We start from the raw sequence: 27,791 nt of genomic DNA, 5'->3' as shown, positions 1-27,791 counted from the left end.
GGCGAGCTCACCATCAACCATGAGAGTACGAAGTGTGCACTGGCCATGGCCGAACAGCACCGCGTTTCTCGCCCAGCTTGGCTCTTTTGTAAGATATTCATGAAACCCCCCCTTGTGGCTCCTGCCTTTTCGCTTTTTCGATCTGCTATGGGGCGCTGCGATTGTAACCACATTATGCGACTTTCTCGGTCTTTACCATAGTGGAGATATAATGACACTGGCTTATCACATCTGTGCTTTTAGACACATTATTGGTTCCATTATTGGTTCCATAATTGGTTCCATAATTGGTTCCATCATTGGTTCCATCATTGGACTCTAAGCCTAGAGCATCAGATCTGAAGCAGGACGGAAAGAGATTTAGAGAATGACTTGGGGATTACTAGGAAACGCACGGGCCTAAGGCCTGGTGGTGAGCTCAAAACCAATCACATTTGAGAAACTAAACACTGTTCCTCTTTTGCTGGTGGAGTGGGTGTTTAAACGGGTGCAATGCTTTTTGGTACCATTTTGCATTCGGTTGATTTAATGAGTTTAATTATATTTTCACCATTAGCACTCGTTCACCGCATCTATATTTTGGTTGTGATGCTGCAAATGACTCCTACAGTAGTAGTTGGACTAGTAGAGAAGGCGCTTTGACTATATTAAGGGAGTAATAGTGCAAGGAAGGAGTACCTGTTGTGTTTGTACAACATGTCTGAGTGTAGATTTTTCAGATACACACTCTAGATTCTCGAAGATCGTCAGTACATTTGTAACTACGACTTAAGCTACTGAATTTAGATTAACTGTTTATATTAAATATAAACTGGGAGTTAGAAAAACTATATTAGTAGGGATATATAGATATTGGGGTGTAGTTTAGTGTAGTGAGTTATAACTTCAAAGGCTGAAGTTACCTTGGCAATATAAAAAAGTGGATTAAAGAATAGAATTATATAATCAATGTGGCTACCGTGGCTACCCCTAAAAACAGTACCTGGCGGTGGCCACCGTGGCCACTTTTGATGTGGGTACCTGTGCTTGGCAAAACAGTACCCATCCCCAACTGGAACCCGGGGCTAAATGCATTAGTGTTACTCACTGATTGGACACTGAGCATCACCGAGTAATCAGAGAGCATCCAATGAGCACTCACTGAGCACTCATTGAGTATCAGTCATTCCACACGTGACTGATCTGAGCATGATCAATGATCTGAGCCCGTGCTGACATCTACTCAGTGAGCCTGAGCCTGAGCACCCTCATAAAAGCGGCGGCAGCTCAAATAGGCAGGCCCCACCCGCCAGGGAAAATCCGGTACGTATAGTTTACATTTTGTAGCATAGCAGTTCGGTCAAAGGCCAACGAGACAAGCTAAATCAATGGCCTCGGTCTGCGCTAACCAAAAAATAAGCGTTGAATGGGCCTTATCGTATCCTGTACACCGCATTAGCTTACAATATCCACACTCTAGCAGGTACCCAGTACCACGATCCAATACCCGTCCGACCTTTTTTCCCCTTAGTGCCCCATCCAAGTCTTTGATGCTTCAGACTCGCGCGTGCTTCTGATCTCTCCATTCTTTTATATTTTCCTTGTGCAGTGCGCCTATTCAAAAATAAAATTAAAACGATAACCTGTACACCATCTCGTCCCAGGTTCTCTTGCCAGCGGTGGTCTTCAATTCCGGGTTGATTTCCATGCTTCAACATTCTGGACGATAAGCGGAGCGGCAAGCAAGTGCTTGCTGCAGGAGTCGACACGGAAGGTGTGTGTGTGTGTATGCATTGATGTTGTTTCTCTTCAAATCCCTCTCGGGGTGGTGGAATTGGGGTCCTCTTCCGCGCTAGTACGCTATTTGGACTTTATTTTTCAACTCCTTGGATACAATTGCTACTTCACTCTTGACACCTCCAAGTATGCCACTCTAACCACGCTGGATGACTACAGATCTAGATCCCTCCGTCTCTTCCGCCATCTCGGCGCCTTCTGCACAGTCTCACTCGCGAGACACGCGCCTTATCCGTGAATCACGTCTAGCTCCCTTGTTACTCTTGTCTTCTCCGCCATCAGAAGACCTGAGCCTATCAACCGTTAGCTCCTCCGTTCAACGAACCTCACCGCAGAGTATCACCCTCGAGCCCCCGCCTCTCCCATTTCTATCCTCACATCGTGCAACCGAAGAATCTCGGCCCTCTTCGCCAGTCATTCGCAAGGCGGAAAGTAGCATCTACTACACCACTGCGTGGGGATCCCCTTATGCAGCACCTAGCACTCGGAGACTGTCAGTGACCAATAGTCAAATCGAATTCGTTGGGCTCGACCACGGATCTGGTCCTAGCTCGCCTGTCTCGTCAGTGGCCAATTACACCGAGTTGCGGAGATCTAGTATCGTCAAAGACGTTACACTTGAACCTGTGGGCCACGACACCCCCGCCAATAACGGAGATAAATCCACACGGGACTTTACGCAGGATTGGATCAATCAGTACCTTACCGGTCAACCAAGAACGGAGCGCAGCAATTGGCTCAGCGACGATTCAGGAAGTGAAGCGCCTTCGTTTTTCACTGCGAGGAACCATTTTGCCGACGACGCTTCGGACGACTGGCTTGGTCTGGAAGACGACTTCCGCTCCAACGACCTCTTGAAAACTCCAACCCTTTCTGATTTTGTTGGGAAAAAAGCCGCTGCGCGTGCAAAAGCCAACAAAACCTTGCACAAACGCGCAGACACCTTGCGACAGGAGGACTTTTGGGGATTTGCTTACGATAAAGATCCACCACAAAACAACATGTCAGACTCAAATACACCTACCGTCGAGGTAAACTTGTCCGTAGACAAGCCGTTACCTCCTCCGCCCCCAAACGAGACGGAGGACGTTGCAAAAATGGAAGATCCACTCAACCCGGGTCCACTAAAAACACAGGTTTCTATTATCGGCAAATCAGCCATCCAGACACCACAGCGGAGAAAGAAGTTGAACTGGCGCGGGAAAGCCTGCATAATAGAGCTGCCACACAATGATAAGAGAGGTTTAAAACCTGGGTATCGTCTTCTAACACCGACCGACGTTCAACAGCGAATGCAACAATGGGAGAACGAAGGGTACGATGTTCGTGGATTCACCATTGGCGATTCCGAGGACCCCTCATCAATGACAACTCTAGGAGGTCTCAGCAGACCTCTATATCCCGACCCATACAACCTCCATGAATTTTCCAAGGGCCAACCGCTCGTTGTCAAATTCCCAGACAGGGCCAAGTGGGAGGCTTACATCACCGAGCTCCAGGAAGAAAAGCTACGCGCCCTAGGAGTGTCATGCGGCAACGATGAGCCTGAGCAACCCATTATGCCCGATTACTCACTCAACCCCAGTGGTACACCCTTCCCGGGCCTTGTTGCATCCCCGCCGATTCCTACTGCGTCTGCAGCAAGCAACGCTCTCGGCCATATTCACCCATTCTCGCCTCACTTCAACCAATCATCAATGCCTCCATCTGGTGCGATGGGATCCCTGGCATCACCTTCACCATTCGGTATGCAGACGCCTTTCATAGGCGCGGAGCAAAGCATGATGGGTGGATTCCCCTTCCAATTCCAGCCCACGCCTCCTACTCAGGGAGCATTGACCCCCCAAGGCTTTATAAACGTTCGGCAGGCAACCTCATCAGCTGGCCCAGGGGCAATGAGCAACTTTGCCTCCATACTACCAACAGTTTCTCCGCTACATGACCAAGGGTCGTTCCACCCCGGGTTCAACGATAAGGGTGTATTTGATGGTCAATTTGGCCATGGTATGCATCAGGAAGGCCTGCCATATCAGGCTCCACAGACGCCGGTCAATGGACACTCAGATCATTTCCACGCATCAAACGTCGAAATTGCCCAGCCGACACCTCGAGGCCATGGTCATAATTTAAGCGAAACTCTGCAAAGAGGACTGGACCAGATGGCACATACCGATTACCATCTGGAAAACTCGATCGAACGGCAAATGGAGGATGATTACCGTGATGTGGGCGACCGTGCAGGCCTGAATGCGAACGCCCTTAAGGCGCGCTGGGGATTGCCAGAAAACGAACACCTCGCACCGAACCCTTCTCATCATGCACCTCATCCTTTCGTCCAGCACCAGCTCCCTAACCAATTATATGGAGACCATTATCAACAACACAATGGTCTTGATGCTTCTGATCTCGACACAAACCCCAGTGTTGCGGGTACGCCGCAGACTCGCCAAGGGCCGTGGCAGGAGAACCAACCCAGCGGCCACTCATACCGCGGAGGCCACCAATCGCAGCTCTCGATTTCATCACTCAACGTTAAAGCCAAAGAATTCGATCCAACCGCATCGTTCAATTCCCAGGCTGTGCCATTCGGCAATGACCCATTCCAGTTTGGTGACAGAAGCGAGCAAGGACTCGGTTTTGTCCCGCCTCCCTCATTCACGCCTGGTAGCAGTATGAATGGCCCAATCGATTCTAAGCTGAAACAAAATGCCAGTGGTAGTGGCGGATTCAAGTTTTCCGCCGCATCGTTCAATGTTGACGCACCTGTCTTCAACCCCAATCCCTCAATAAGTCTCAAGTCGAATGCCAACTCCGAGCAGCCTCCCGTTGGTCGCACCAAGATCTTCGGTGACATTGGCATCAACAAGATCGCCACTCCTGACAAGAAGTCCAAGGCTATTCCTATTGTGCGACCCGATGAGGTTAAACAGGAGATTAATGAGAAAGAGCGGGTAGTTGAAGATGACACCAATGGTCGTCCTATGCAGCCTACTGACCGCCACAAGCGTGCGCGTCGCGGTATCGGTCATGCTGAAGATGAGGCTGAATATAGTACATCGACCCACCCTCTGGGCGAGGCAGGCAACGCTCAAGCTTCGAGTGCGCCCCATGCTGTCGCCGAGGGCAAGGAGAATGCCATTCCCACAGAGAACAATCCACTAGAGCGGACAGGCACCCCTGTCAGCGAAGCCGACACTTGGACTCTGTTCGATGCGAAGCGGGAGGCCGAGAACCGATCTCAAACTGGATCGCCGGCCCAGGCAGAGTCATCTAAAGATCTTGTTGTCAAAGAACGTAAACCAAGGGAGCGTGCTGCGGGAGACAGTACGTCTGTCACTGTCTCGAATGGTGTCGACCACACTCCGCATGCATCCAAGAGCTCAGTCAAGAGAACCGTGCTGTCGCCTAATGCCCAGCCTTTTGAGTTCAAGCCTGCTGTTTCTGTATTTGTTCCCGCGACTATTCAGCCATCTAGCTTTGCTGAGAAAAAGCCGGTCGAAGCAAACCACACTAAGGAGCCTGCCAAGAGTCTCGCCGAAGATAAACTCAAGCAAGCTGGACTCATGGCTTCTCGCTTCGCCGCCACAAGCCCACCCGAGAAGGCAGTCTTACCAACTGAGCCAGAGGGCAAGACTGCAACCCGCGTGGAGACAGAACTCATTACTCGCCAATCTAAGCACTACGACAGCCCATGGGACTCCGAGGACGACTCGCCTGACGATGAGGAGCTGAATGCTATCATGGAACAACTAAACGACGACGACGCAGATATCGGCATCGAACGGCAAGCGATTTCTTACAACACCATTCACGCGACCCCCTTCCAATCGCGACACCACCACCTCACGGAGTCGATGGGCGGCCCTACGAAGGAACAGCGGTTTGGTTCTGCAGAGGCCCGAAGCGAAGCCCCCAGCCCGAGCCCTGGTGGAGCCCCCAAGACCTACAAGCTCAGCGTTCCTAAACTTGGCTCTGACGTCGATGCCAACAGCAATGCTACCTTCTCTCCGCAGAAGAGCCTTATCTCTCGTCTGCAGTCCCCTGTGCGCCACCTTGTTACTGAGAATGACCACGTCAGTGACTGGGATGATATGATCTCCGCCGGGGAAGACGAGAAGTTTATGAACCGTAACCGCTTCTTCGACCGTCGCATCAATGATCTTGTTGGCTCCGCCATTGACGAGCATTTGGGCCCTATGGAACGTGCCTTGGCTGTAATTCAGCAGTCGGTGGCGTCTATTGCCACTGGCACTGCAAGCAGAAGGGTCTTCCGCAGCACATCAGCCGAAATGGAAGACAGTGATGCCGATGATGAGGAAGATGATGGCGAGGAAGCTTCGGTTCGCGATCGCTCGCCCCACAACATGAGGGAACGTAAGCTGGAGATGCTCAAGAATGTCGTAATGGAAGCTTTGGTTACGCATGATATCCCTCAACGCGCTTCTCCACACTCCAGCCACGGCGAGTTATCGCAGCTCAAGGAAAGCATTGCTGAACTGCAGGCTCTGACGATCAAGAAGCTCGCTCAGGACCCTGTTGGTGATATGCGCGAGATTATCGAGGAAGCCATGGCCAAGCAATTGGCTCAACAGATCGCCTTGCAGAAACCCCCGAGCCCGCGCCTGTCAGAGGCCGAGGAGATTGGAGCTGACAGCCTTATGCTCCAGATCGAAGGCCTCAAGGGCATGTTGCGAGTTGCCGATGAGCGTGCCGAGCAGGAGTACAAGGATCGCCGCGATGCGCAGGATGCCGTGACTGAGCTCCAGCGATTGTTGAAGCTTGCCGAGGAAGATGCAGCTCGTCACAGTGCTGCTGCAGAGGACGCTGAGTCTCGTCTTCTCCAGTTCAAGGAAGAGAAGATTCCTTACTTTGAGAAGATGCAGTTCCGCACTGACTCTCTTTCGGAAGAGAGTGAGACTCTCAAGGTTACTATCGCCGAGTTGTCCACGAAGAACATCGCGCTTGAGGGTACCCTCGACGAGTTCCGACTTTCTAGCGATAGCTTCCGTCGTCAACTAGAAACCGCCAAGGGTGAGAACAAGTCTCTCCATGAGACTATTGACCACCTGAGAACTCGCATAGAAGATAGCATGATCTCACGCCAAAACCTCACTGAAAAGTTCGATCGCCTTCAAGATGACATGCTCAACGTCACTACCGAGATTACTCGCGATCAAGCTGCCTGGCGGAGAAAGGAGGAAAAGCAGTCTGCTAGGTATAATGAGCTGCGCGCGTCGCACTCTCGCGAGCTCCGATTGCGCCAGAAGCTCGAGGAGGATGTCCGTGAGTTCGAAAAGAACGAGCGGGAGGCCACGAAGCTGAGATTCCTCCACGAACAATCTCAGCAACATAACGCTAAACTGGAGGACCTAGTCACCAGTCTCCGGGCGGAGAACCATGACCTGCAAATCAAGTCTGCCCGGTTCGAACGAGAGCTCATCGAAACCCGTGAGAGTAGCCGCGCCGAGATTCAGCGCATTCGCTCCTCGATGGAGGCAGACCTTGAAGCTTCCAACAGCCAGGTCAACATTGTGCGTGCCGAGCTGGAGGCTCAGATAATTTGTCTGCAAACTCAACTTGAGAATGACCGCCAGAGCACCAATACCTCTCGCGAGCGCTACGAGCTTCTCCTCGAGGAAGCTAGGGACTCAAAGGCCGCCGCCCTGGCTGCCAAGGACCTTGTCATTGAAGAAAACCGCAAGATCCATGAGCGCGTTCTTAATGACCTCCGTGAACGTCATGCTCGTGCTTTGCATAATTCTTCAGAGGATCGTGCACGCGGCGAGAGTCATAGCATGGAGCGCATGGCTCTGTCCGAGGACAAGGCTAAACACCTGCAAGAGCGCGTGAAGCTCCTTGAAGAAAAGCTTGAGATCGCCCAAGCTGCTGCCCGTGCTGCTGCTAAGGCAGCCCACAACGCCAAGGCAAGCCCTAGTTCAGTGCCGGATACCACACCCTCGCACTCGAGGGCGACACCTTCCATGTCCTACAACAAGGGCTCTGCAGAGCCTGAACGGATCTCTCCTCAAGCCCTGCGCGAGTCAATTTTCGTTCTCCAGGACCAGCTCCAGCAGCGCGAGACACGCATTGAAGAACTCGAGCAAGAAGTTTCCACAATAGATAAAGACGCGCCAAACAAGATCAAGGAGAAGGACACCGAGATCACCTGGCTGCGTGAGCTCCTAGGCGTTCGCATTGACGACCTGCAAGACATCATCCAGACCGTGTCCAAGCCCTCATTCAATCAGCAAGCCGTCCGCGACGCAGCCATCCGTTTGAAAGCCAACCTTCAAATGCAGCAGCAAGAAAAGGAACGCTTAACAACCGGTCGCCTAGCCTCCTTCGCCGACCTTGCCGCGTCACCCCGTTCTCTCCCCCTAGCCGCAGCCGCCGCCTGGGGAAACTGGCGTAAAGGCCGCGAATCTGCCGCCAACACCTCCGACCAGACCCCATCAAAACCCAGCAATGCTAGCACCTTCCTGTCAGGTCTGCTGACGCCCCCGAGCTCCAGCTCTCGAGAGAATAGCACTGGCTCGCAGACAAGTGCTGCCGCGCGGTTTGCGCAAACTCGCCCCTTGAGAGGATTCAAGTCAGCTCCAAGACGCGGCTCGGTCCGCAGCCAGGCACCTGTCATGGAACCGCCTCGGACGCCGCCTCTTCTCCGTCGCTCGAGTTATGATCACGACGCTGAGCCAGCGAACTACGAAGATGGAAGCTTCGCGGATGAAAACGAGAGTACCGTGGATGGGATGATTTCGGCTTCACCGAAGGGAAGAGACAATGAGGGCCCGTTTGGGCCTCAGATCAACGGTTTTGATGCCGAAGAAAGCGATATTCAGGCCAACGCTGACGCTGACATCTCGTCCTCTGACGAGCCCTCCACTGAGGAAGAGTGACTCCACTGCTCTTGATCATTGCCCACGGACTATCTTGAACTTCCCATCTGATCTCGGTATTTCCTTGCTTTTCTTTTCTTTTCTTCAGCCAGAAAGAAAAATGGACCACAGAAAGAACCATTGATTTGTGTTGTCTTTGTCCTGATCGTTTACTGCTATCTCTGTGTTTGGTACCTGCGACATTTTCGCAGATTTGTCTCCTTTCGTTACATCCACACTCCCCCTTTCGGCATACATACCTATCTTCCGGCTTTGTGGCCGTTGATGATGTTTGCGTTTTCGGATTTGATACCACACCATTATTTCGCTTGCTTTTCTACCTCCCATCTTCCACAAGAGCTTGTACATTGAACATTTTACTTCACATTTTTTCCCATTCTATGCATACTAATAGTCAATCTGTGTCATTCCTTACTGTTTGATTGTTCTATACTATCCATCCACGCCCCCCTTTTTTGTGATGTCCTTGTTGGATGTAGCGTGTTGATACACGCTTTCGTTGCGTTTCTTGTAGCTTACTACTTACTGTTCATGTGTTTACTATTTCCAAATCAATTTTTTGACGCCTTACCACTTTCCTACTTGACTTCAATTATCTTTTAAGTGCCAACCTTCCCTGTGTTGCAAATATCGAGCATCTCATCTAGCGAGGTCGATGGCTTCCTGACAAAGTTGAGTTTGGCCAAGCTCGAACTTCCTGTCTTCTTCTGTGGGTAACCGGTTGGTCATTGGATATGTCGTATGGGATTTTCTTCCTTGGTGCTGCAATTGGTCGGATAGAATATTCTCGTTGCCACTTCAGCATGTTTATGGCTGTGGGACTTTGGTCGATGCACAGGAAAACGATATATCATGCGATGCAATTTGCTAAATGTTCATTGGTAATTCAAGTCACTGTCAATTTCATAGGGGACTATATGGATCCAACAAGAAAATACCAGAGAGATCAGCAATCTTTTTTCACAAAGTCTTCATTTAACCTCTCTCCCTATTACGGAGTATACTGAGCCAAGACCGAGTCTCAAGGCGGAGCCGTGTTGTTGAAAGTGGCCCAAGCGCCGCCAATTGACACCTTGCGCGTTGACGATTGACACCAACATCATCACCACCACTCAACTTGTCAATTATCCTAGACTCACCGGAGTCAAGCCCAACCCTTCTACAATGCGATTCTCAACAAGCACCATCCTGGTCACCGCGCTGGGGTGGATAACCGCTGCGACCGCACACACCATCCAGCTCAAGGCTCACTCACGAGAATGCTTCCACGAGTCACTGCACCGCGACGATGTCATGACCGTCACCTTCCAAGTCGGAGATCGGGAGTTTGGAGGAAGTGGAAATATTGACGTTGATTTCTGGGTATGCAGTTTCCCGGTCCTGGCCCCTGGCATTTGGTGTTTTGGGGTATCGCTCGGGAGTCCTCTTCTGCGCCGATGGTTGGCACTGGCATGGAACATCGGATCTATTAATCGAGAGGTCGACATCCTCTCGCATTAGTCCAGCTGCTACACCGGGAAAGAGGGACAGTCCAACTGCAGAACGTAAATGCTAATGCTCGGTCGCCCCAGGTTGAGGATCCCCTGAGAAACCGCCAGTACTTCAAGCAGGCCGTTGCCTCTGACGATTACTCCTTCACCGCACAGGCGGACGGAAAATACAACTACTGCTTCAGTAATGAGGGCTGGACCTCCAATTCCAAGGAGGTCTCCTTCAATGTGCATGGAATTGTCTACGTGCCCGAACACGAGATGGCACAGGATCCCCTCGAATTCGAAGGTAAGCGCAACAAATCGACGGAGATAAACATGGAGGCTAATTTTCTGGTGCTCTCTAGTTCGCAGACTTAGTGAGGCTTTGGCGCAGGTAAAGGATGAACAGTCGTACATTGTCATGCGCGAGCGAGTACACCGCAATACCGCAGAGAGCACCAATGGCCGCGTGAAATGGTGGAGTATGTTCCAGCTTGTGGTAGTTATTGGCGAGGGTGTGTTCCAGGTGTGGTGGCTGAAGAGATTCTTCGAGGTATGTGGGCTGCTTTAATGGACACCCCCCGGAAGATGAAAATACTAACGCTCGATGAACAGGTCAAGCGTGTGGTTTAAACCACATGAACCACTTATCCTTGATCCACAACGTCTCCTTTTCACAGTTTAATTCACCGAGAAGCGGCAAATTGTGAATTCTAGTATTTCAGGACAAGTTTCAGCGCGATTTGCCAGGATAAATTAATCACGTTTTGACACCGCGGTGTCGTGCGATCATCAATTCTCTATGTTGTATACCATGAATCTGTACCACCACAGTGACCCATATGACCATCATGTGGGAGTTGTAAACCTGTCTAGTGTTGTAGATGTTGTCCTAAGGATGCCGTGGTAAAAGTACCGCAGCCCAAAAAAATGCGGAGACACCGCGCGAATTTCAATCCAATTGATTTCGCATGTTTGGGCTGCAAAAAAAATTAGAAAAAATTTAAGCCCTCGACAATTTACCGGGATTTCTCACAATCCTTTAATTTCCCCGTGTCAAGTATTCCATAACCCAACCTAGCAGATGCAAAGTACATCTACTGTTCTCTGAATGCAAGGGAGAGAAAGTCTGACTGTTGCGGATAGGAACAAGGTCCCGATACCCCGATATCCGATATCACGAGCACCTTGCATGGTATTCTTCCTTACGGAGTAGATAGTGATGAACGACTTCGAGGGAAACTCCAGCTTCTCCCTGACCGAGCCTGATCTCAGTGACCCACTCTTTCATGTTTGCTGGGGTCGTCATTCATGTTCAAGTTGCCTGATTGGTGATGTCGACTGCAGCTGGTGTGCTATAGTAAGTCACATCCATCAATAACTAGCTTCTCGTTGAAGTCAAGTTGGATTCTCCCCTTCTCTCTCTTCCCGATCAGTTGCATTCGATATGTGCAAGCTTCCCATCGCATTCATTTCACAACCTACTCCCTTGCGTCACTAGCCCCCCAGAATGGGCAAAGGGATTTCAAGCCCACAGCTGCGCCGGACCTCCAATTATTGCTTTTTGCTATGACTGGATCAGCACAAAATAGTCCATGATCTTCTGCTCCGTGCTGGAAGAAGCTGACTATTGATTGCTACGCCCGTAGTCCTCGACCTGTGTTCCTAACCCATCGCGTGTTCCGATATTTGCGCCTTTTGGCTCGGAGAACATCTGTCCCCTTGGCTCCAAAGAGAGATGGGAACTGAGAGCTACCCCATTTGGGTGCCACGCTAGTACCGTGACTGTCCTGTCGGTGTTTGGTGCTGTGTTTGGGACGGTAGCGTTGGGCGCGTTAGGGGTTGGATTGGTGTGGCTTGTGCGCTGGACTCGATGGCGTTTGAAGGAGGTAGAGTATGATCAACCCGACGAGGAAGGGCAGGGTTCATCTAAGTGGCGAGGTTGGGATTGGAGGCTTGCATCGTTGGTTAGTCTCTGTCCTCAATGGAGGCGGACAGAGTGTCAGACTGAAGTAGAGGAGGAGGAAGAAGAAGCGGAGACAAGACCACTGTTGGAGTAGATTCAAATGTGAGGAGATGCAGAATTTATCTATATAGCTGAACATGATGTGCATGGAGGATGTTTTTTTTTGGTGCGTTGCTATACAAATCAAGCCACACAGTTGATCATCTCGCGTACAACCAGAGCAATCTCCTCGGCAGTCTGCTTCTTTCTTGGAATTAAATGGCCCGCACCATGATCAAACAGATCAGCTCTGTCTGGATCGCACATGTTGTATAGTGCCATGGATCCATCAAGGAACGGATCCGATGCACCAACAACATGGCAGGTGGGAATAGTGATCGGCTCTTTGCTGTAGTCATCGGCTGTAAGAAGCTTTCCAGTCACTGGGTGAAATGGTGGCCATCCGCCAAAAAAGATCGCGCATTTCAATCGAGGTGTCCGACCAAGTTCTCTCTCTCTCCTTTGCTCTTCAAGAATAAGTGACGAAGCAATTTGGGCCCCCTCAGAGAATCCAATCACCCCATCAATGTCGTCTTCAGTATCAAGAATGCCAACCAGATTGTCCACGACCTCGATAATGCACGAGAATGTGGGATCACCTGCCGCCTCTGCGGCGGCTTTCATTGCCTCTTCCGGGGTGTCGCGTTTCGGGAAATCACTCATGTTCGTGTGAATCAGTGCAGGCCCATCGACTTTGAGAAAAGTGTAGTTGGGCGGCGGACCGAAGAACCCAGCAAATTCGGGGGGAACATGCACCTCCGTCGTTCCCTGCGTATAGTGGAAGCTGGCGTTTCCATTGGACGCGAGGGCATCAGCAAATGGGCCTGGGACTCACCATTAGTTCTCCAACGTTCTCTTTGAACATTCATCGCATCAACTGTCAACTTACCTAGCTGTGTTTTGAGAGCCTAAATCGTTGTCAACCAAATGATTTTGCTCCACGCAACAAAAAGGGTCGGCTTACCTTGGCACTGCAGTAGCCTCCTGGAAGGCATAGAAATTTCATCGCGATTATCAGCTGGGGAATATCTTCGGAGAAAAACGTGAGGTGGAATGTCACCCGGGGTGTTCTATAAAGACGCTGTTCTACGCGAGGAGGCACCGACAAATTATGCCGTTGGGAATCTGCCTGGGCCCCGGGGGGTTTGCCCCTATGTTTGGAATGCACGAAGTACGCACCCTCGCCTTAGCAAGGGCATCGGAACAAAACACCATCCCACCCAGCGCAATGACATGGCCCAGAAGGGCAAGATCAGATCTACTGATCCTCATTGGGAAACCCCAAATGAGAAATAAGTGGTGACTTGATGCAGAGAGGATCCATGATCCCATTTATGTGACCACGATTTTCTCGATTCGTCATTAAGGAAAGCAAGTATGGGCTTTTCCAAGTTCTCTGGACCTATCGTTACTCGATTCAAGGTTGGATCCCCTGATCCAATTGGGAAGCCACTCGATAGAGATCGGCACGCACACGCTTGGATTATCATGCAAGGGTGGTCTGTCTTCTACTACACACCATCTTGACGCCCCTTATTGTTTACCATCCGCCTTTCAGGAAGTACTTGGTTGAATTGATTGCCTGTTTTGCACACTCCATCATTGTACTATTCCATAAGTTTGATTTTTCTTGCATATCGATCTTTGTTTCTTTGGACACTTGCTGGACGTTGGTGGTGATCATACCGCCAGGTACATAATTCGACATCTTGAAACCAGGTACTGAATTGATCAAAGATGCGCCTTCAACAACCCTGTGGGACTGGAACACCAGTTACCGGGATCACAAATGTCACTTTGCACGAAATGCCGATTGATGTCCCCGATAATACCACTGGCAATGTTCCGAAGCGAATGGCCATCATCGGCATGTCCTGTCGTCTTCCAGGAGACGTTTCGACGGCTGAAGAGTTTTGGGACCTCTGTTCTAGAGGCCGAAGTGCCTGGTCGCCAATCCCGAAGAGCCGCTTCAACCCTGAGTCCTTCTATCACCCTGATCCCGATCGACCAGGCTCTTTCAACCCGGTAGGAGCCCATTTTTTGAAAGAAGACATCGCGCTGTTCGATGCGCCCTTTTTCAATATTACACTTCAAGAGGCACAATCAATGGATCCGCAACAGCGCATATTCCTTGAGTGTGTGTATGAAGCGCTCGAGAACGCAGGTATCCCGAGCCATGAGATTGCGGGCCAAAAGGTGGGAGTCTTTGCAGGCGGCTCATATCCCGACTACGAAATCAACAATACCAGAGATATCTCTGCTATCCCCATGTATGCTGCCACTGGAACAGCTATGGCATTGCAGGCGAATCGCATTTCATATCATTTTGACTTAAATGGTCCTAGTGTTACAGTCGACACAGCTTGTTCTTCTAGCTTGTCTGCACTTCATCTCGCTTCTCAGAGTCTTCGGAGCGGCGAATGCTCCATGGCAATTGTGGGAGGATGCCACTTGAACGTAATTCCCGAAGCTTTCGTCTCGATGACGCGTTCCAGGTAAGTGTGGTTTGCAGTGCTCATGAAATTCATTAGCTAATTGATCTGCCTCAAAGACTACTTTCCGACACTGGTCGCTCATATTCATTTGATCACCGGGGCACTGGTTTTGGTCGGGGGGAAGGTGCTGGATGTATTATATTGAAATCCCTCGAGGACGCCGAGGCTGCTGGAGACGCCATCCGATCTGTAATTATAAACAGTGGCCTCAATCAAGATGGACGGACCAGAGGTATCGCAATGCCAAATGGCAAAGCACAGGAGGCATTGATTCGTCAAGTCTATAAAGAGGCACGGATAGACCCGTCCTTGACAGGCTTTGTAGAGGCCCACGGCACCGGAACCAAAGTTGGTGATCCACTCGAGGCCACTGCACTGAACGCCGTTTTTGGAAAAGGGCGGACTTCACGTCAGCCATTGCTTGTAGGATCTGTCAAGTCCAATGTCGGTCATACAGAAGGAACGAGTGGCGTTGTATCTGTGATCAAAACGGCACTGGCACTTGAGCGCGGCTTCGTCCCCCCAAACTGCAATTTCGAAAAGTCGAATGATGAAATACCCATGGAAAGTTGGAATATGAAGGTGAGATGGAGCACTGAATTGATATGAACGAACCTAGCTAAACATCCACCTAGGTTCCCAAAAAGCTGATGCCGTGGCCCCGTGGCAAACCATACGCAAGCGTGAATAACTTTGGCTTTGGCGGGACCAATGCTCATGTTATTTTACAACGTGGTCCCCGGCACGAAGGCGAACTGGCAGCAAATAATGACCCTCTCAAGCGCAAGTTGTACGTTGTCTCCGCGTACGATAAACAAGCAGCTCTTCAGCTTGGAGAATCCATTGCAGCGTATCTCGACCTTTACCCAGTCGTTTTCAACGACAGCACTCTGGATAACATGGCCTATACACTAGGACAGCGACGTACATTCCTGCCATGGAGATTGGCATCTTCCGCAATCTTTGGGCAGGAGTTGACTGCCTCTCTAGCTACCAACGCAGTGCCAGTTCGTTCTACCAAAGAGCCCACTCTCGGCTTTGTGTTTACTGGACAAGGTGCGCAATGGCACAGTATGGGCAAAGAACTTCTGAGCACCTACCCGGTTTTCCACAAGACCATGAAAGACGTGGATGCTTGCTTGAAATCGCTCGGTGCTGCGTTCTCAATTATAGGTATGACTTAAATCCAACACTGGGCACTGCGATATTGCCAGATTCTAACCTCGCATACAGAGGAACTGCTTTTGACTGATCCCGGCGCAAGCTCCATCTCTGCCGCTTACATGAGCCAGCCCGCTTGTACAGCACTACAGCTAGCTTTAGTTGATTTGCTCTCCTCCTGGGGTATTCGCCCCAAGGCAGTGGTCGGTCACTCCAGCGGAGAGATCGCAGCAGCCTATGCTGCAGGTATTTTGAACCTCGAAGAATGTGTTCGTGTAGCATACTCTCGAGGTGTCGCAGCAAATATGGTTGCAAACAACAAGTTTATTGACGGAGGCATGTTGGCTGTCGGAGCCTGCGCCTCCGATATCCAGCAAATTTTGGATGCCATGCGAGGGAACCGGGCTGTTATTGCCTGCGTGAACAGCGAGTCAAGTGTTACTCTGTCTGGAGATGCGGAAGCTATCGGCGACTTGCAGGCTGCTCTGGACAAAGAAGGAATCTTCACACGCAGACTGCAGGTTGAGGTTGCCTACCACTCTCACCACATGCAGACTGTCTCAAAGGAGTATCGATCGCTGCTCGGGAAGATTGCGCCACGAGACTCCGAAGTTCCTTTCTATTCAACGGTTTATGGAAAATTGGTCCCAGGAAGCGCTCTGAACGCCTCTTATTGGGTCGATAATCTGGTCTCCCGTGTGGAGTTTGTGGAGGGTCTTAAAAATCTTGTGACTGATAGCCAGGGAAATAAATCAATCAGCACACTGGTCGAAATCGGCCCACACCCTGCGCTCCAAACGGCTGTCAAAGAAATTGCCCAGAAGTACGCCCCGAACTCCAATGTGCAATACCTCTACACCTTGAAACGGAAGGTTGATGATATCGAGGCTGTTCAAAACCTTGCTGGCTCGCTGTTCACGCAGGGTATGAACCTTGACTTCCAGGCCATCAACTTCCCAAACTTGAGAACATCGAGTAGGAAACCTGCTGTTTTGACAAATCTACCTAGATACCCGTGGAACCACTCAGAAAGATACTGGTTTACCTCACGGCTTGGTGATAACCATTTCCATCGCCAACTCCCTCGCAGTGATCTCATTGGCTCATTGTGTATGGAGAATATTGACCTTGAGCCTCGATGGAGGAATCTCATTCGCGTAGAAGACCATCCTTGGATCCGTGAGCACAGAGTACATGACCGCACTGTGTATCCTATGACCGGATTCTTGGCTATGGCCATGGAGGCTATCTCACAACACGCCTCTCTGCACAATATTACTCCTGGAAAGATTAATCTCCGTGATATCTTCATTAGCCGTGTCCTCACCATCCCCGACAACTCATCAGTGGAGACAATGCTCAGCTTGAAACCATCGCGAACGGAGGCTCCAAGCAAATCAGTACTTGGCTGGCACGAGTTTAAAGTCTTCTCATGGGCAGAAGGTCGAGGTTGGGATCAGCACTGTAATGGCTTCATTATGGTACAAGAAGCCAAAGATGTCAACCCAGTCGATGGGTCTAGGCAAGAGCTCGAACATACCGCACGATTCACGAACCTAGTATTGAACATGCGAAACTCATGCAACGTACCCGTGGACAGCAAGTTCCTATACGAGAACATCACTAATGGAGGTGTCTGTTACGGTCCTCTTTTCCAAGGACTAGCCGATGTCGCTGTGAGTAGGGATAATGAAGCAATGGCTACCCTCTGCATCCCAGACACGAGGGCAGCGATGCCCCACATGTGTGAGACTCCCTGCCTTGTGCACCCTGTTACACTTGATCTGTGCACGCAAGTGATGTGGATTCTTTGTGGTTACGGGGAGCCTGGGCCACGAGTTACCCACGTGCCGTCGCATGTCAAGCAGATATCTGTCTCGTTGTGCCACGAGCTCAATGCCGGTACTGTACTCCAACTATATGGTCACAAGTCAGGAAATGGATCCGCAAGCAATCCTGAGACCAACCGCATTTTCGCCACTCTCCCAAGCGACCCAGCGAATTTGCTCATCGATATCAGTGGTGTCACTTTGGTGCCGGTATCAAACGATAATCAAGGCTCAAAGGACACTTCACCTGATCAGATTTGCTACAAGATTCAGTACGAGCCATGCTTCGAGTTCCTCTCTGCCGAAGATTATCGAGAGCTTCCTCGCCCCGAAACTGACACGGCGCAAGGCCTTGAACGAATGGACCAGCTCGAATCTGTGGCAGAGCACTACCTCGCACAGATGGTGAAGTGTGTGACAGAAGAGGAGGTGTCAACCTTTCAACCCCACCACCAGAAATTCTATCGCTGGGCCCAGAATACTTGCCGAAACGCGCGTGTCAAAAATTCCGTGTCCCTTGAAGTTCTCGAACAGAACAGCACCGTCAATGGGGCAGGTGAGTTGACATTCCGAGTGGGAGAGTTGCTTCCTCAAATTCTCAGGGGCAAGGTAGACGCCTTAACTGTACTACTGGAGGACGACGGGATTGGCAAACACTATCGTGACCTTGACGCTCTTCGAGAGGCCTACGCAAACGCCTCTGTCTGTGTCGATAAGATGGCTCACCAAAACCCCGAACTCAACATCCTTGAGATCGGTGCTGGAACTGGTGGTGCCACCTTGCCCATTCTGCAGAGTCTGGGTGGCGGAAAAGAGGGGTCTACGCCTCGGTTTAGGCACTACACCTACACTGACATCTCCCCCGGCTTCTTTGAGAAAGCTAAGGCAAAGTTCGAAAATTGGGGACATCTCATGACATACCAGACCCTAGACGTGTCCGCCGATCCCATGAGCCAAGGCTTTTGTGATGGCATTTATGATGTTGTTATTGCGTGCAACGTGCTGCATGCTACTTCCGATATGAGCCAGACTATGTCAAATATCAGAACTCTCTTGAAGCCTGGTGGTAAGATTCTACTCATCGAGGAAACGGTTTCCAAGGCACGCCACTTCCCATTCGCCCTTCTTCCCGGATGGTGGCTGGCCAATGATAAAGTCCGTAACGAAGGACCACTACTCACCGTCAAAGGATGGAGTAACGTGATGAAGGAGAATGGTTTCTCTGGAGTTGACCTGTGTATTGAGGAATACCCCGGAGAATCTTTCCAATCCGGTTGTCTTATGACCTCCACTGCTACCGGCCCAATAAACGGTCCCACAAACGCCGGGGATATCGTGATCCTCGGCATTGACTCGCTCGGCAGCGTATCGTCCCTTAGCCTTGAACATGGTCTTCGGAAGACGACCGGTGTTGACCCGATCACTGCTATTGACCCTGATGAGGTTGATGTCACCGGGAAATGGTGTATTTTCCTTGGAGGAATGGATCGCTCGATCCTGTCGCATCTCACGCAAGAAAAGTTCCAGACGCTGCAGCGCCTTCTGAGCCGGGCTAGAGGTCTGCTGTGGGTCGTTCGGCATACCAAATCTGACCTGGAATCCCTTGGCGCGAACATGGCAATCGGCCTTGCTCGCACTGTGAGATCAGAGACTGGCCTCCAATTCGTCACGCTTGATCTGGGAGAACGGGAGAAAATGCCCGATTCCGAGGCCGTGAGGCACATGCTCAATGTCTTCAACGGAGTCTTCTGCCAAACATCGCAATTGAGCCAGAACGACTGGGAGTTTGTTGTCCGAAATGGTCATGTTTGCGTGCCCCGCTTGATTGACAACGACCCATTGAATCTCAGTGTCCAGCAAGAGACACCAGATGCACCCCCGCAGATGCAGCTTTTCAAACAAGATCGGGCTTTGCGACTTGCTGCTGGCGATGGGAGGGGTCTCGACGAGCTTTACTTCACAGACGACCTTTCAATCACCGGACCCTTGCCGGAAGACCATATTGAGATTCAGGTCCGCAGCACAGGCCTTAATTTCAGAGACGTTCTGATGGCCATGGGCCAGCTTCAAGGTGACAGGCTAGGCCAGGAATGTAGTGGAGTAGTGACCCAAGTCGGAGCTGCTGTTTCCGACTTCAAGATTGGAGATCGAGTCTGTGCAATGTCGCCAGGTTCGTTGTCAACTTTTACTCGCTGCCCGGCCTCTGGGTCCTGGGCAATCCCCGATGATATGCCATTCGAGACTGCAGCTTCCATTCCAGCGGTGTTCTGTACTGCCTATTACTCTCTCATCGACCTTGGACGGTTGGCTAAAAATGAGAGCGTCTTGATCCATGCCGCTGCAGGAGGCGTTGGTCAAGCCGCAATTATTATTGCCCAGAGCGTTGGAGCTAATATTTTCGCAACCGTCGGCAGTCTCGAGAAGAAAACCTTCTTAATAGAAACCTACCGACTGAGGGAAGATCATATTTTCTTCAGTCGGGATTTATCATTTGCGCAAGGTGTCCAGAACGCCACTGCTGGCCAGGGTGTAGATGTTGCTCTTAACTCGCTTAGCGGCGATGCCTTACAAGCGACGTTCGAGTGTGTAGCACCCTTTGGTCGCTTTATTGAACTCGGCAAGCGGGACATTACTACTAACTCTCGGCTGGAGATGGCTCACTTCAACAAGAATATCTCCTTCGCATCTGTCGACTTGGGACTTGTTAGAGAGAAGCGTCCGAAATTGACGAAGCGGCTGCTGCGTGATGTGTTCAAGCTATTTGTCGAAACTGACGCCCAGTCAAGGTGGTCCGTCACCACTATTACAATCTCAGATGTTGAGGTTGGTTTCCGCGCGCTGCAAAGTGGACAATTGATTGGCAAAATGGTGGTCCAGGTCACGGATGAATCTCTAGTCAAGGTATGATTGCTCGGACTTAACACAATCGTTTATGAAGAGGATTTTCACTTACTCGGTTTGTAGGTTCATCCTGCTAGAAGAGACGAAAATCTCCTTCGCGCAGATGCTTCATATATCATCGTTGGCGGAACCGGCGGCATTGGTCTCAACATCGCCAGTTGGCTGCCAGAGAGAGGGGCCAAAAATCTAATCCTGGTTTCTCGAAGTGGTGCTAAGACTGAAAATGCCGAGCAGACTATTCAGAACCTTTCTCGCCAGGGTATCAACGTGGAAGTCTGTTGCTGCGATGTGTCGGATAAGCAAAGCGTCGAGCAAAGTCTTGTTCCTCTCCTCACCCGCATGCCTCCTGCTCGTGGTGTTGTATTCGGCGCTATGGTTCTCCGGGTAAGTTTCTCAACTCCAAGCATCAAATGGCACCTCCGCTAACTCCTCGATCAGGATACCCTATTTGAAAAGCTTACTTTCGCGGATTACCAGACCGTGATGATGCCCAGAGTCCATGGAATCTGGAACATTCAACGGGCATTGACAGGCACTAATGGTAGCGTAGACTTCTTCATCAACCTCTCGTCCGCTGCCAGTTTTGTTGGCAACATGGGCCAATCCCCCTACGCAGCCAGTGGAACCTTCATGGCAGCGCTCGCTCAGTACCCCGAGACAGCCAAGATGCGCTGTTCCACAATCGATCTACCCATTGTACGCGGAGTCGGATATCTCTCCGACGACCAGAAGCGCGAGGCAATCTCCAAACAGCTCGGCACTGAGTCTGTCGGTGCAACAGATATTCGTGGTCTTGTGACTGCAGCAATCCGCAACGAGTTTGACATTTCGTGCGAGGGGCACTGCGTCGTTGGGTTTGAAGCCGTCAAAACCACCCCTGCCAGTGAACAGCCTTTCTGGGTAACCGATACCAAACTGTCGCACCTGCTGCGCCTCTCCACTCTCGCTGGCGCGGGTGAATTGACCGAGTCTGCACAGAACGGCACCGAGATTCCACCGGCACTTGCCATCCGCCAATCGAAGACTCACGAAGATGCCGAAGCCGTCGTTGGAGCTGCCGTGCTCAAGAAGATCTCTAGCATTCTTATGCGCCCGATGGAAGATCTTGATCCTGCTGCGCCTATTACGGTTTATGGCCTGGATTCGCTGGTTGCCATTGAGATCAGAAACTGGATTTCACGCGAGTTGGAAGCTAATCTTCAGATTCTGGAGATTCTAACCAGTGAATCCATCCCTGCTCTTTCTGACACAATCCTCAACAAATCGGGTTTACTTACTCCGGACCTGAAGGCTGTGTGGGGTCTTGATGTGGCTGAAGGCCCAATCAGTCAATTGTGAATATGTTCCCCGTGTGCAATCTTTGATTGAGAATGTATCCCGTGAGCTATTGATATCTTGTCATTTTCTGGCAATTGCAAGTACTTTACACCCTTTTTCGTTTTTTGTTCGTCTTGTTTCTTTAGTATAAAGATTGAATTTCAAACGTTGATACAAAATCGGTGCATCTCTAGTGGACTAACCAGCCAGTTTCATCTGGGCCAGTGTGACTCCTCTCAAATTTTACGTTTTTTACTAGTGGAGAACAACGGAATGTCAATGCTGTAATATGCTCCAAGCTATCAAGAATCCCCCGTTGCTACTGGGAGGTACGGAACTAGGAAAGCTTAGGGCTTGTTAGTCTGGTACGGATTATGATGCCCTAGGAAATTGTGAAGCTGATTATCCACACCAAAAGAATAGCGGCCATGGCTCACCAGAAAGTCTTTCAAGGGCAAAAAGGGGGCTTATAACTGGAAACGGAGACGGAAGAGCAGTTCGCATTGTCCAAATTCGGCGATTTGACAGCATTTATCTACAACAACCACGCTCTATTCCTCCAACTAGAAAAGCCGACAGACATCAAGTTTTGGATGCCTGGAAGGCTGACCTTCAAAGAACCCTCAGCCAAGTACGCCATATTTGCGTGCCAAATGAGAAGACTATACTGACGGAAAATCTGTTGTCCAAAAAAAAAGGATCATGCCGTCAAATTCTGCGTTCAATGGTTAGACTCTACTCTTTGTATATCTGTCAAGATTACCCGGCATTTGAGGAGATACAAAAATTTCACCATCCGTACCTCGGCATTCGACAATCTTCAGCACTGGAATTTGCACCCTATGGCATAGATTGGCTCCCTATTTTTATATAATTATCTGATGCACTGTGCAACGTAAGATACTTGTATCACTTACCGGCCGCCAGTCTCCTAAATCGAATGGCCAGCCTGAGTTTAGTGCATACAGTGGATGCATCTGCAAGGATCCCTGTTCCGTGTGAAGGGACCTACATCTGCATCGAGTCTCAGTACAATCGAATGAATGGTGTCAGTGTCTCCTTCGACCTATGTAGGATGAGCTGTGTCTACCTTTCATCCTAAACAATCAAAACTCTGGATTTCCACTCTCCAACTCCACACAAACGTTTGGCGGAGAATTTAAGTTGAACATCTCCTCCCAACCGAGACTGGTCACGTGTATAGATCTGATGTTTTTCCTCAGGCAACGATGCCCTGAGGGCTGTTCTTTCCTCCCGGAAAATAACGTTGTCGGTAGGGATTCTAATCTCTATCGCTACTCCCCTCTTGCATAAGGACAGCTTTATCACTATTCGGGTGGTTTTCAAACTGTCTCTAACAAAGCAACCTCCCGCTCCAAGCGTCATGGATCAGATGTCGGGAAAAGAAGAATTCCCACTCTTTAGGTACAATGAGTTCGACGTGGCCGCCCTCTGTCAACTCGCGAGTGACATGCGACAGAATCTCGCGTGCACGTGCGACTTGAATCAACGTCCGCAACGGGGTGGCTTTAACTGGGCCGTGTTTGTTATATTTGAAGATGGCCTCGAATGGGTTCTTCGCTCGCCAGTGCAGAACCACCCCGAGCTTTCTTATAGTAGTGTCGCGAAACTTCTTTCAAGCGAAGCTGCTACGCTCAAATATCTCAGAGCGTACACAGACATACCTGTTCCTGATGTTTACTCTTACTGGTAAGCGAGTTGCAAAAGAAATCCCGTAGCATGGAGCTGATCTTCGGAAGTGCCTATCCAAATAATCCTCTCCGGATCCCATACATTTTGATGAACAAGGCGCAGGGCAAGACATTGGAAACCATGTGGGGGGGAACTGAGATTCCCCACCGTCTAGATTCACTTGAAATCAACAAAGTGATGTCTCAACTGGGCCACATTACATGGAAACTCGCACAAGTCCGGTTTAACAAAATTGGGTCTCTATTTGAAGAAAATGGATTCTTCTTTATTGGAGAATGCCTATCCAAAGGCCACCTACAACACAAGAGACACTCTCTGGCCGGCATTCCTCGTGGACCTTTTTCCAGCGAGACAGAGTTCTTCCTCAGTCTCATAGTGGCTTTGATCCAGCACGCCGAAATGCTGCCGTTGACGCACCATTGCTTTACGGCACCGGTACCCGCTAAGAATGACTACCCCAACAAGGATCTGTGGGAGAGTGCCTGCGACCTTTGGAATCAATTCGTCACAATTGGACAGAAGGTTGACGGAGCTGCGAATAGAGTTGACTACATAATTGCTGCCCAGATTGTTAATCGTTTGATTTTTGAATATACGGGCAAATGGTCTGGTATCACAAATCCGGTCAGCTTTGCACTCTGCCACCCAGATCTCACCATGGGCAACATATTCGTCGATGATCAATATAATGTTACTTGCATCATCGATTGGGCGTTTTCTACCACCGTGCCCATTCCCTTGCTTTTGTCGCCCCCTGGGTTTCCTCAGTCGCGGCACAGGTTAGACGAGAGGTTCTGCCTTGGTTTCCGAGATGGCTTTAAAGATGCAGCCGGACCCAATACACACAGTCCATCAGAGGGCTTGTCTATCCCCAAAGCTTTTGAGTGTGTCAAAAACAGCGAATTTGCTTGGTGTCTTGCCAGGTTTCTAGCTTTTGATTCCACCGACGACATTTCCCTCGTTCGTACCATGTGGGAATCAGTCTACCCTTTGCAACACACGCTCGAGTCATATGTCTTTTCTCAAAGAGTTCAACCGTATTATCGAAAGCAGTACAGAATGCTCAGACATGATGACCTGGCGGTATCTCAGATCAAAAATTCCGAGAATGATCTTTTCACACAACCTTTCACCTTCGAGCGATCTTTGGCGCATCATCTGACAATGATTTCAGATTATGGATACAACTACGACCCAACAAAATTAGCTGGCCTCCGAGATACAGAGAAGGTATTTGTTACCGAGCGGCGGCTTTGGCGATGGATTTTGGAATTCAAAAGACAACACCGCGGTAGGATCGGCTTTGAAGACTGGGAGCTCTAAACATGACCTGTTTGAAGGGGGATTTTGAAGAGGGTGGTTCCCCAAATCTGGGTTATGTTGTCGATGGCACACCAGTGTATTATTCTGAACGAACAGAGCGATGGAATTTTACTATCCCCACTTGATTCATGTCCCATTCCAGGCATCAAATTCCTCACAAAATCCCGTTCTCTCTGACGACTGTTGACTATATTCCGACCGAACATTCTTGCCACGACATTTTTCGTCAAGGACACTTCGAAAGGCTCAGCAATCAACCACGTATGATGCTGTGTATCATAGATAATTGGAGAGCTAGTTTCCGGATTCGTCAATTTGATTCTCGTTGCCGGCACTGGAATTGAGCTAGTAGGTCTTGGTGTCGACGCTAACCTTGACTAGCAGGCTCTTCGTGATAGTTGCCGCCAAGCAGTCGATCGCGGCCCTTGTTTTGGGGAAGGTCCACTTGCCCTTAGGTCCCACTTGGCCACGTTTATCATGGGGATTGTTACGGAGTAGATCTCACGCTGTCTTTTCGCGCAAACTCAGGAGATCAAAGGGGTCAGGAGACACGGACATGATATCCAAAAGGCCACCCCCTCATCCACATTCGGGGATGATAGCCGAATAGGTTGGAGTTATCAGTGGAAAAATCGAACTGAAGAAAAACCCACCTTACCATTGTCGTATAACGCCTTAGCCGACGATATCTCTCTTAAAATATCCCACTATCTCCCGAAGCGATCTCCCGGTTATCGGTTTCTCGATGAATATTTTCCACATGGAAGAATACTTTTTTGCTCTCGTGGGCTTATTACTATTTTAAAGCCGGGTTCTTTGCAAGATCTGATAGGTCAAGTCTCTTATCTGTATGTACCTGCATGCTAGCGGAGATTTCAGTCTCGGGGGTTAGCGTCACCTTATCGGACAACCCAGCCCTAGAATTGAACTATTCCGTACTCCGTACGGAGTAAGGAGTTCCGATGCCCGGGTGGACTCCGATGAGACCATTTTCAATGAATGGGAAGATCGGGAACTCCATGTTTCTCTGGCGCCATGCTATCTTGTCTATCTTGTCTATCTTGTCTATCTTGTCTATCTTGTCTATCTTGTCTATCTTGTCTATCTTGTCTATCTTGTATCTTTGTTGTACTCAGGGTTGGGCACTTCCACACTCTCAACTGAGATGACACTTTCATCTCGATCAGCTATGTTTGACCGCGGTCCAAGGCTTCTGAGAGAGATTTGGGCGCTTACGGCCATCGCCATTGTCATAGTCGCCTTGAGGGTGATTGCGAAAATCAGGATTCGGAAATTTGACTGGGATGATATTCTCATGGTGTCCGCGTTGGTTAGTCTGTCGCCGTGTAACATTTTGAAGATCAACGCTAACCTGATGCCGGGAATTCAGGTCCTGACTCTAGTCGGATCAGCTCTGATCACCGTGTGTGTTCAATATGGGTTCGGTCGCCATGTCTGGGACCTCAACACCACAACGGTCGTTCCCAAAGTGATCATGTTCGACTATTTGACACAGACATTCGGTATTGCGGGCGGTACGATGGGTCGCATTTCCTTCATTCTCTTCATCAGTGGGCTGCTTGGCACTAGAAGATCACATAGAGTGATACTGTGGGTTATCGTTCTGTTACAAATCCTGACCAACGTGATGTTGATCATCATTCTATTTGTCCAATGTCCCGGACATGCGTCCGCAATCTGGACGAAGGATGGGGGAAAATGCTGGGATGTCCACATCCAAGCATACTACGGCTATTATCAGGGCTGTACGGAATCTCCATTTATCGCCCTCGTCGATGTCTGATTGAGACTAATTATCAACTTCCACAGCGTTGAACTCGGCCACAGACCTTTACTTGGCCGTGTTTTCCACCTATATCTTCTGGAATTTGAATTTGCAGTTACGGGTCAAGATCGGCTTGGTCACTCTCCTCGGATTGGGTATTTTGTGAGTCCCTGATTCGGACCCTATCGCAAGCGATCCCCAGCTTAGCAAGTCATGATCAATCCAGTGCAATGGCCGCATCCATCATGAAAGCAGTACAAACTCGAGTCCTCGCCCACGCCCACGATGATCCAACTACCGCAACCGTCAACTACGATCGCTGGCTATACATCGAAGCTTACGTCGTCATCATCACGGCATCAATACCTTGCATCCGATCGCTCATGCGATCGGTCCGAGGCGGGACAACGGGCACTGGACGAAGCGCATACGAGTTGAGTTCACCATGTACCGGAAGCTCTGTGCCCACGCCCCGATCCCGGAGGTTGACCCCAAAGGCGATGATCCGTATACAGGATCATTCTAGCGCGGATGATATCTTGGAAGGGCATCATATTGAGATTGATATAGAACACGAGAGGATCGACTCGAAAACTTCGGCACAAGTCTATGTATAGAACTTGATGATCTAAGGGATCGACACGAGAAGTGAAAACATAACAAGGTACCGGCAACATCTAGTTTCCAAGTAGACAACGTATAAAAGCATTTGTAGCTGGGAAATCAGAAACCACTTGGGGTCCCCCTTGTAAAGTTAGATTGAGAGTCGACGCTCACCATGTTAAGATGACGATCGCAGTCCTTCCGTCGGGGCGATTGGCCCCCAGTGGAAGTTACGGGGGCGATGGACCGAGAATTGGTAAGACCTAACTCTCCCTTTTTTTTATATATATCAAGGGAGTGAAGCTAGAGCAGATTAAATGACGAAGCATCCATCTGGTAGGCTGCATGGCCCACACTTTCCCATTGAAGATGTTTGAAGCTCTCGATCCTCCTTCAAAGCAGGAAGGTTATAGTATGGGATGTGGAAGACGCAGAACGAAAGCACTTCCGAAAATTCGCCATTTTTTTTCGAATGGAACATTCTCGGGTCTACGATGAAAAGAAACTCGACGTG

General features: G+C 50.0%; 6 protein-coding genes across 6 annotated transcripts; 5 read left to right on the top strand and 1 right to left on the bottom strand.

Moving 5' to 3' along the window:
- Positions 1-1,925: 1,925 nt before the first annotated feature.
- On the top strand, positions 1,926-8,672 carry Pdw03_1744 (Myosin heavy chain-like protein, putative; the record flags this gene model as incomplete). Its single annotated transcript, XM_014681033.1, has 1 exon — positions 1,926-8,672. The coding sequence occupies one exon, from the start codon at positions 1,926-1,928 to the stop codon at positions 8,670-8,672; it is 6,747 nt and encodes a 2,248-aa protein (XP_014536519.1).
- Positions 8,673-9,836: 1,164 nt separating this feature from the next.
- Pdw03_1743 (Endosomal cargo receptor (P24), putative) lies at positions 9,837-10,777 on the top strand (the record flags this gene model as incomplete). Its single annotated transcript, XM_014681034.1, has 4 exons — positions 9,837-10,034; positions 10,244-10,451; positions 10,510-10,697; positions 10,760-10,777. 4 exons carry the CDS (start codon positions 9,837-9,839, stop codon positions 10,775-10,777), a joined length of 612 nt encoding a protein of 203 aa, XP_014536520.1.
- A 1,516-nt stretch (positions 10,778-12,293) lies between these two features.
- Positions 12,294-13,155, bottom strand: Pdw03_1742 (Serine hydrolase FSH; the record flags this gene model as incomplete). Its single annotated transcript, XM_014681036.1, has 3 exons — positions 12,294-12,973; positions 13,039-13,057; positions 13,114-13,155. The coding sequence occupies 3 exons, from the start codon at positions 13,153-13,155 to the stop codon at positions 12,294-12,296; spliced, it is 741 nt and encodes a 246-aa protein (XP_014536522.1).
- Positions 13,156-13,886: 731 nt separating this feature from the next.
- On the top strand, positions 13,887-21,873 carry Pdw03_1741 (Acyl transferase/acyl hydrolase/lysophospholipase; the record flags this gene model as incomplete). The annotated part of the gene is made up of 6 exons (XM_014681037.1): positions 13,887-14,644; positions 14,701-15,226; positions 15,280-15,817; positions 15,878-20,535; positions 20,599-20,919; positions 20,974-21,873. The coding sequence occupies 6 exons, from the start codon at positions 13,887-13,889 to the stop codon at positions 21,871-21,873; spliced, it is 7,701 nt and encodes a 2,566-aa protein (XP_014536523.1).
- A 1,363-nt stretch (positions 21,874-23,236) lies between these two features.
- Positions 23,237-24,888, top strand: Pdw03_1740 (Aminoglycoside phosphotransferase; the record flags this gene model as incomplete). Its single annotated transcript, XM_014681038.1, has 2 exons — positions 23,237-23,562; positions 23,613-24,888. The coding sequence occupies 2 exons, from the start codon at positions 23,237-23,239 to the stop codon at positions 24,886-24,888; spliced, it is 1,602 nt and encodes a 533-aa protein (XP_014536524.1).
- Positions 24,889-26,077: 1,189 nt separating this feature from the next.
- On the top strand, positions 26,078-27,291 carry Pdw03_1739 (dihydroxyacetone kinase; the record flags this gene model as incomplete). The annotated part of the gene is made up of 4 exons (XM_066099986.1): positions 26,078-26,218; positions 26,279-26,654; positions 26,719-26,836; positions 26,901-27,291. The coding sequence occupies 4 exons, from the start codon at positions 26,078-26,080 to the stop codon at positions 27,289-27,291; spliced, it is 1,026 nt and encodes a 341-aa protein (XP_065957713.1).
- Positions 27,292-27,791: the final 500 nt, after the last annotated feature.

This window comes from Penicillium digitatum, chromosome 5 (assembly GCF_016767815.1).
Source record: "Penicillium digitatum chromosome 5, complete sequence".
Lineage (NCBI taxonomy): Eukaryota > Fungi > Ascomycota > Eurotiomycetes > Eurotiales > Aspergillaceae > Penicillium > Penicillium digitatum.
The sequence above is the reverse complement of the archived record's forward strand: the minus strand, read 5'-3'. Positions and strand labels throughout refer to the sequence as shown.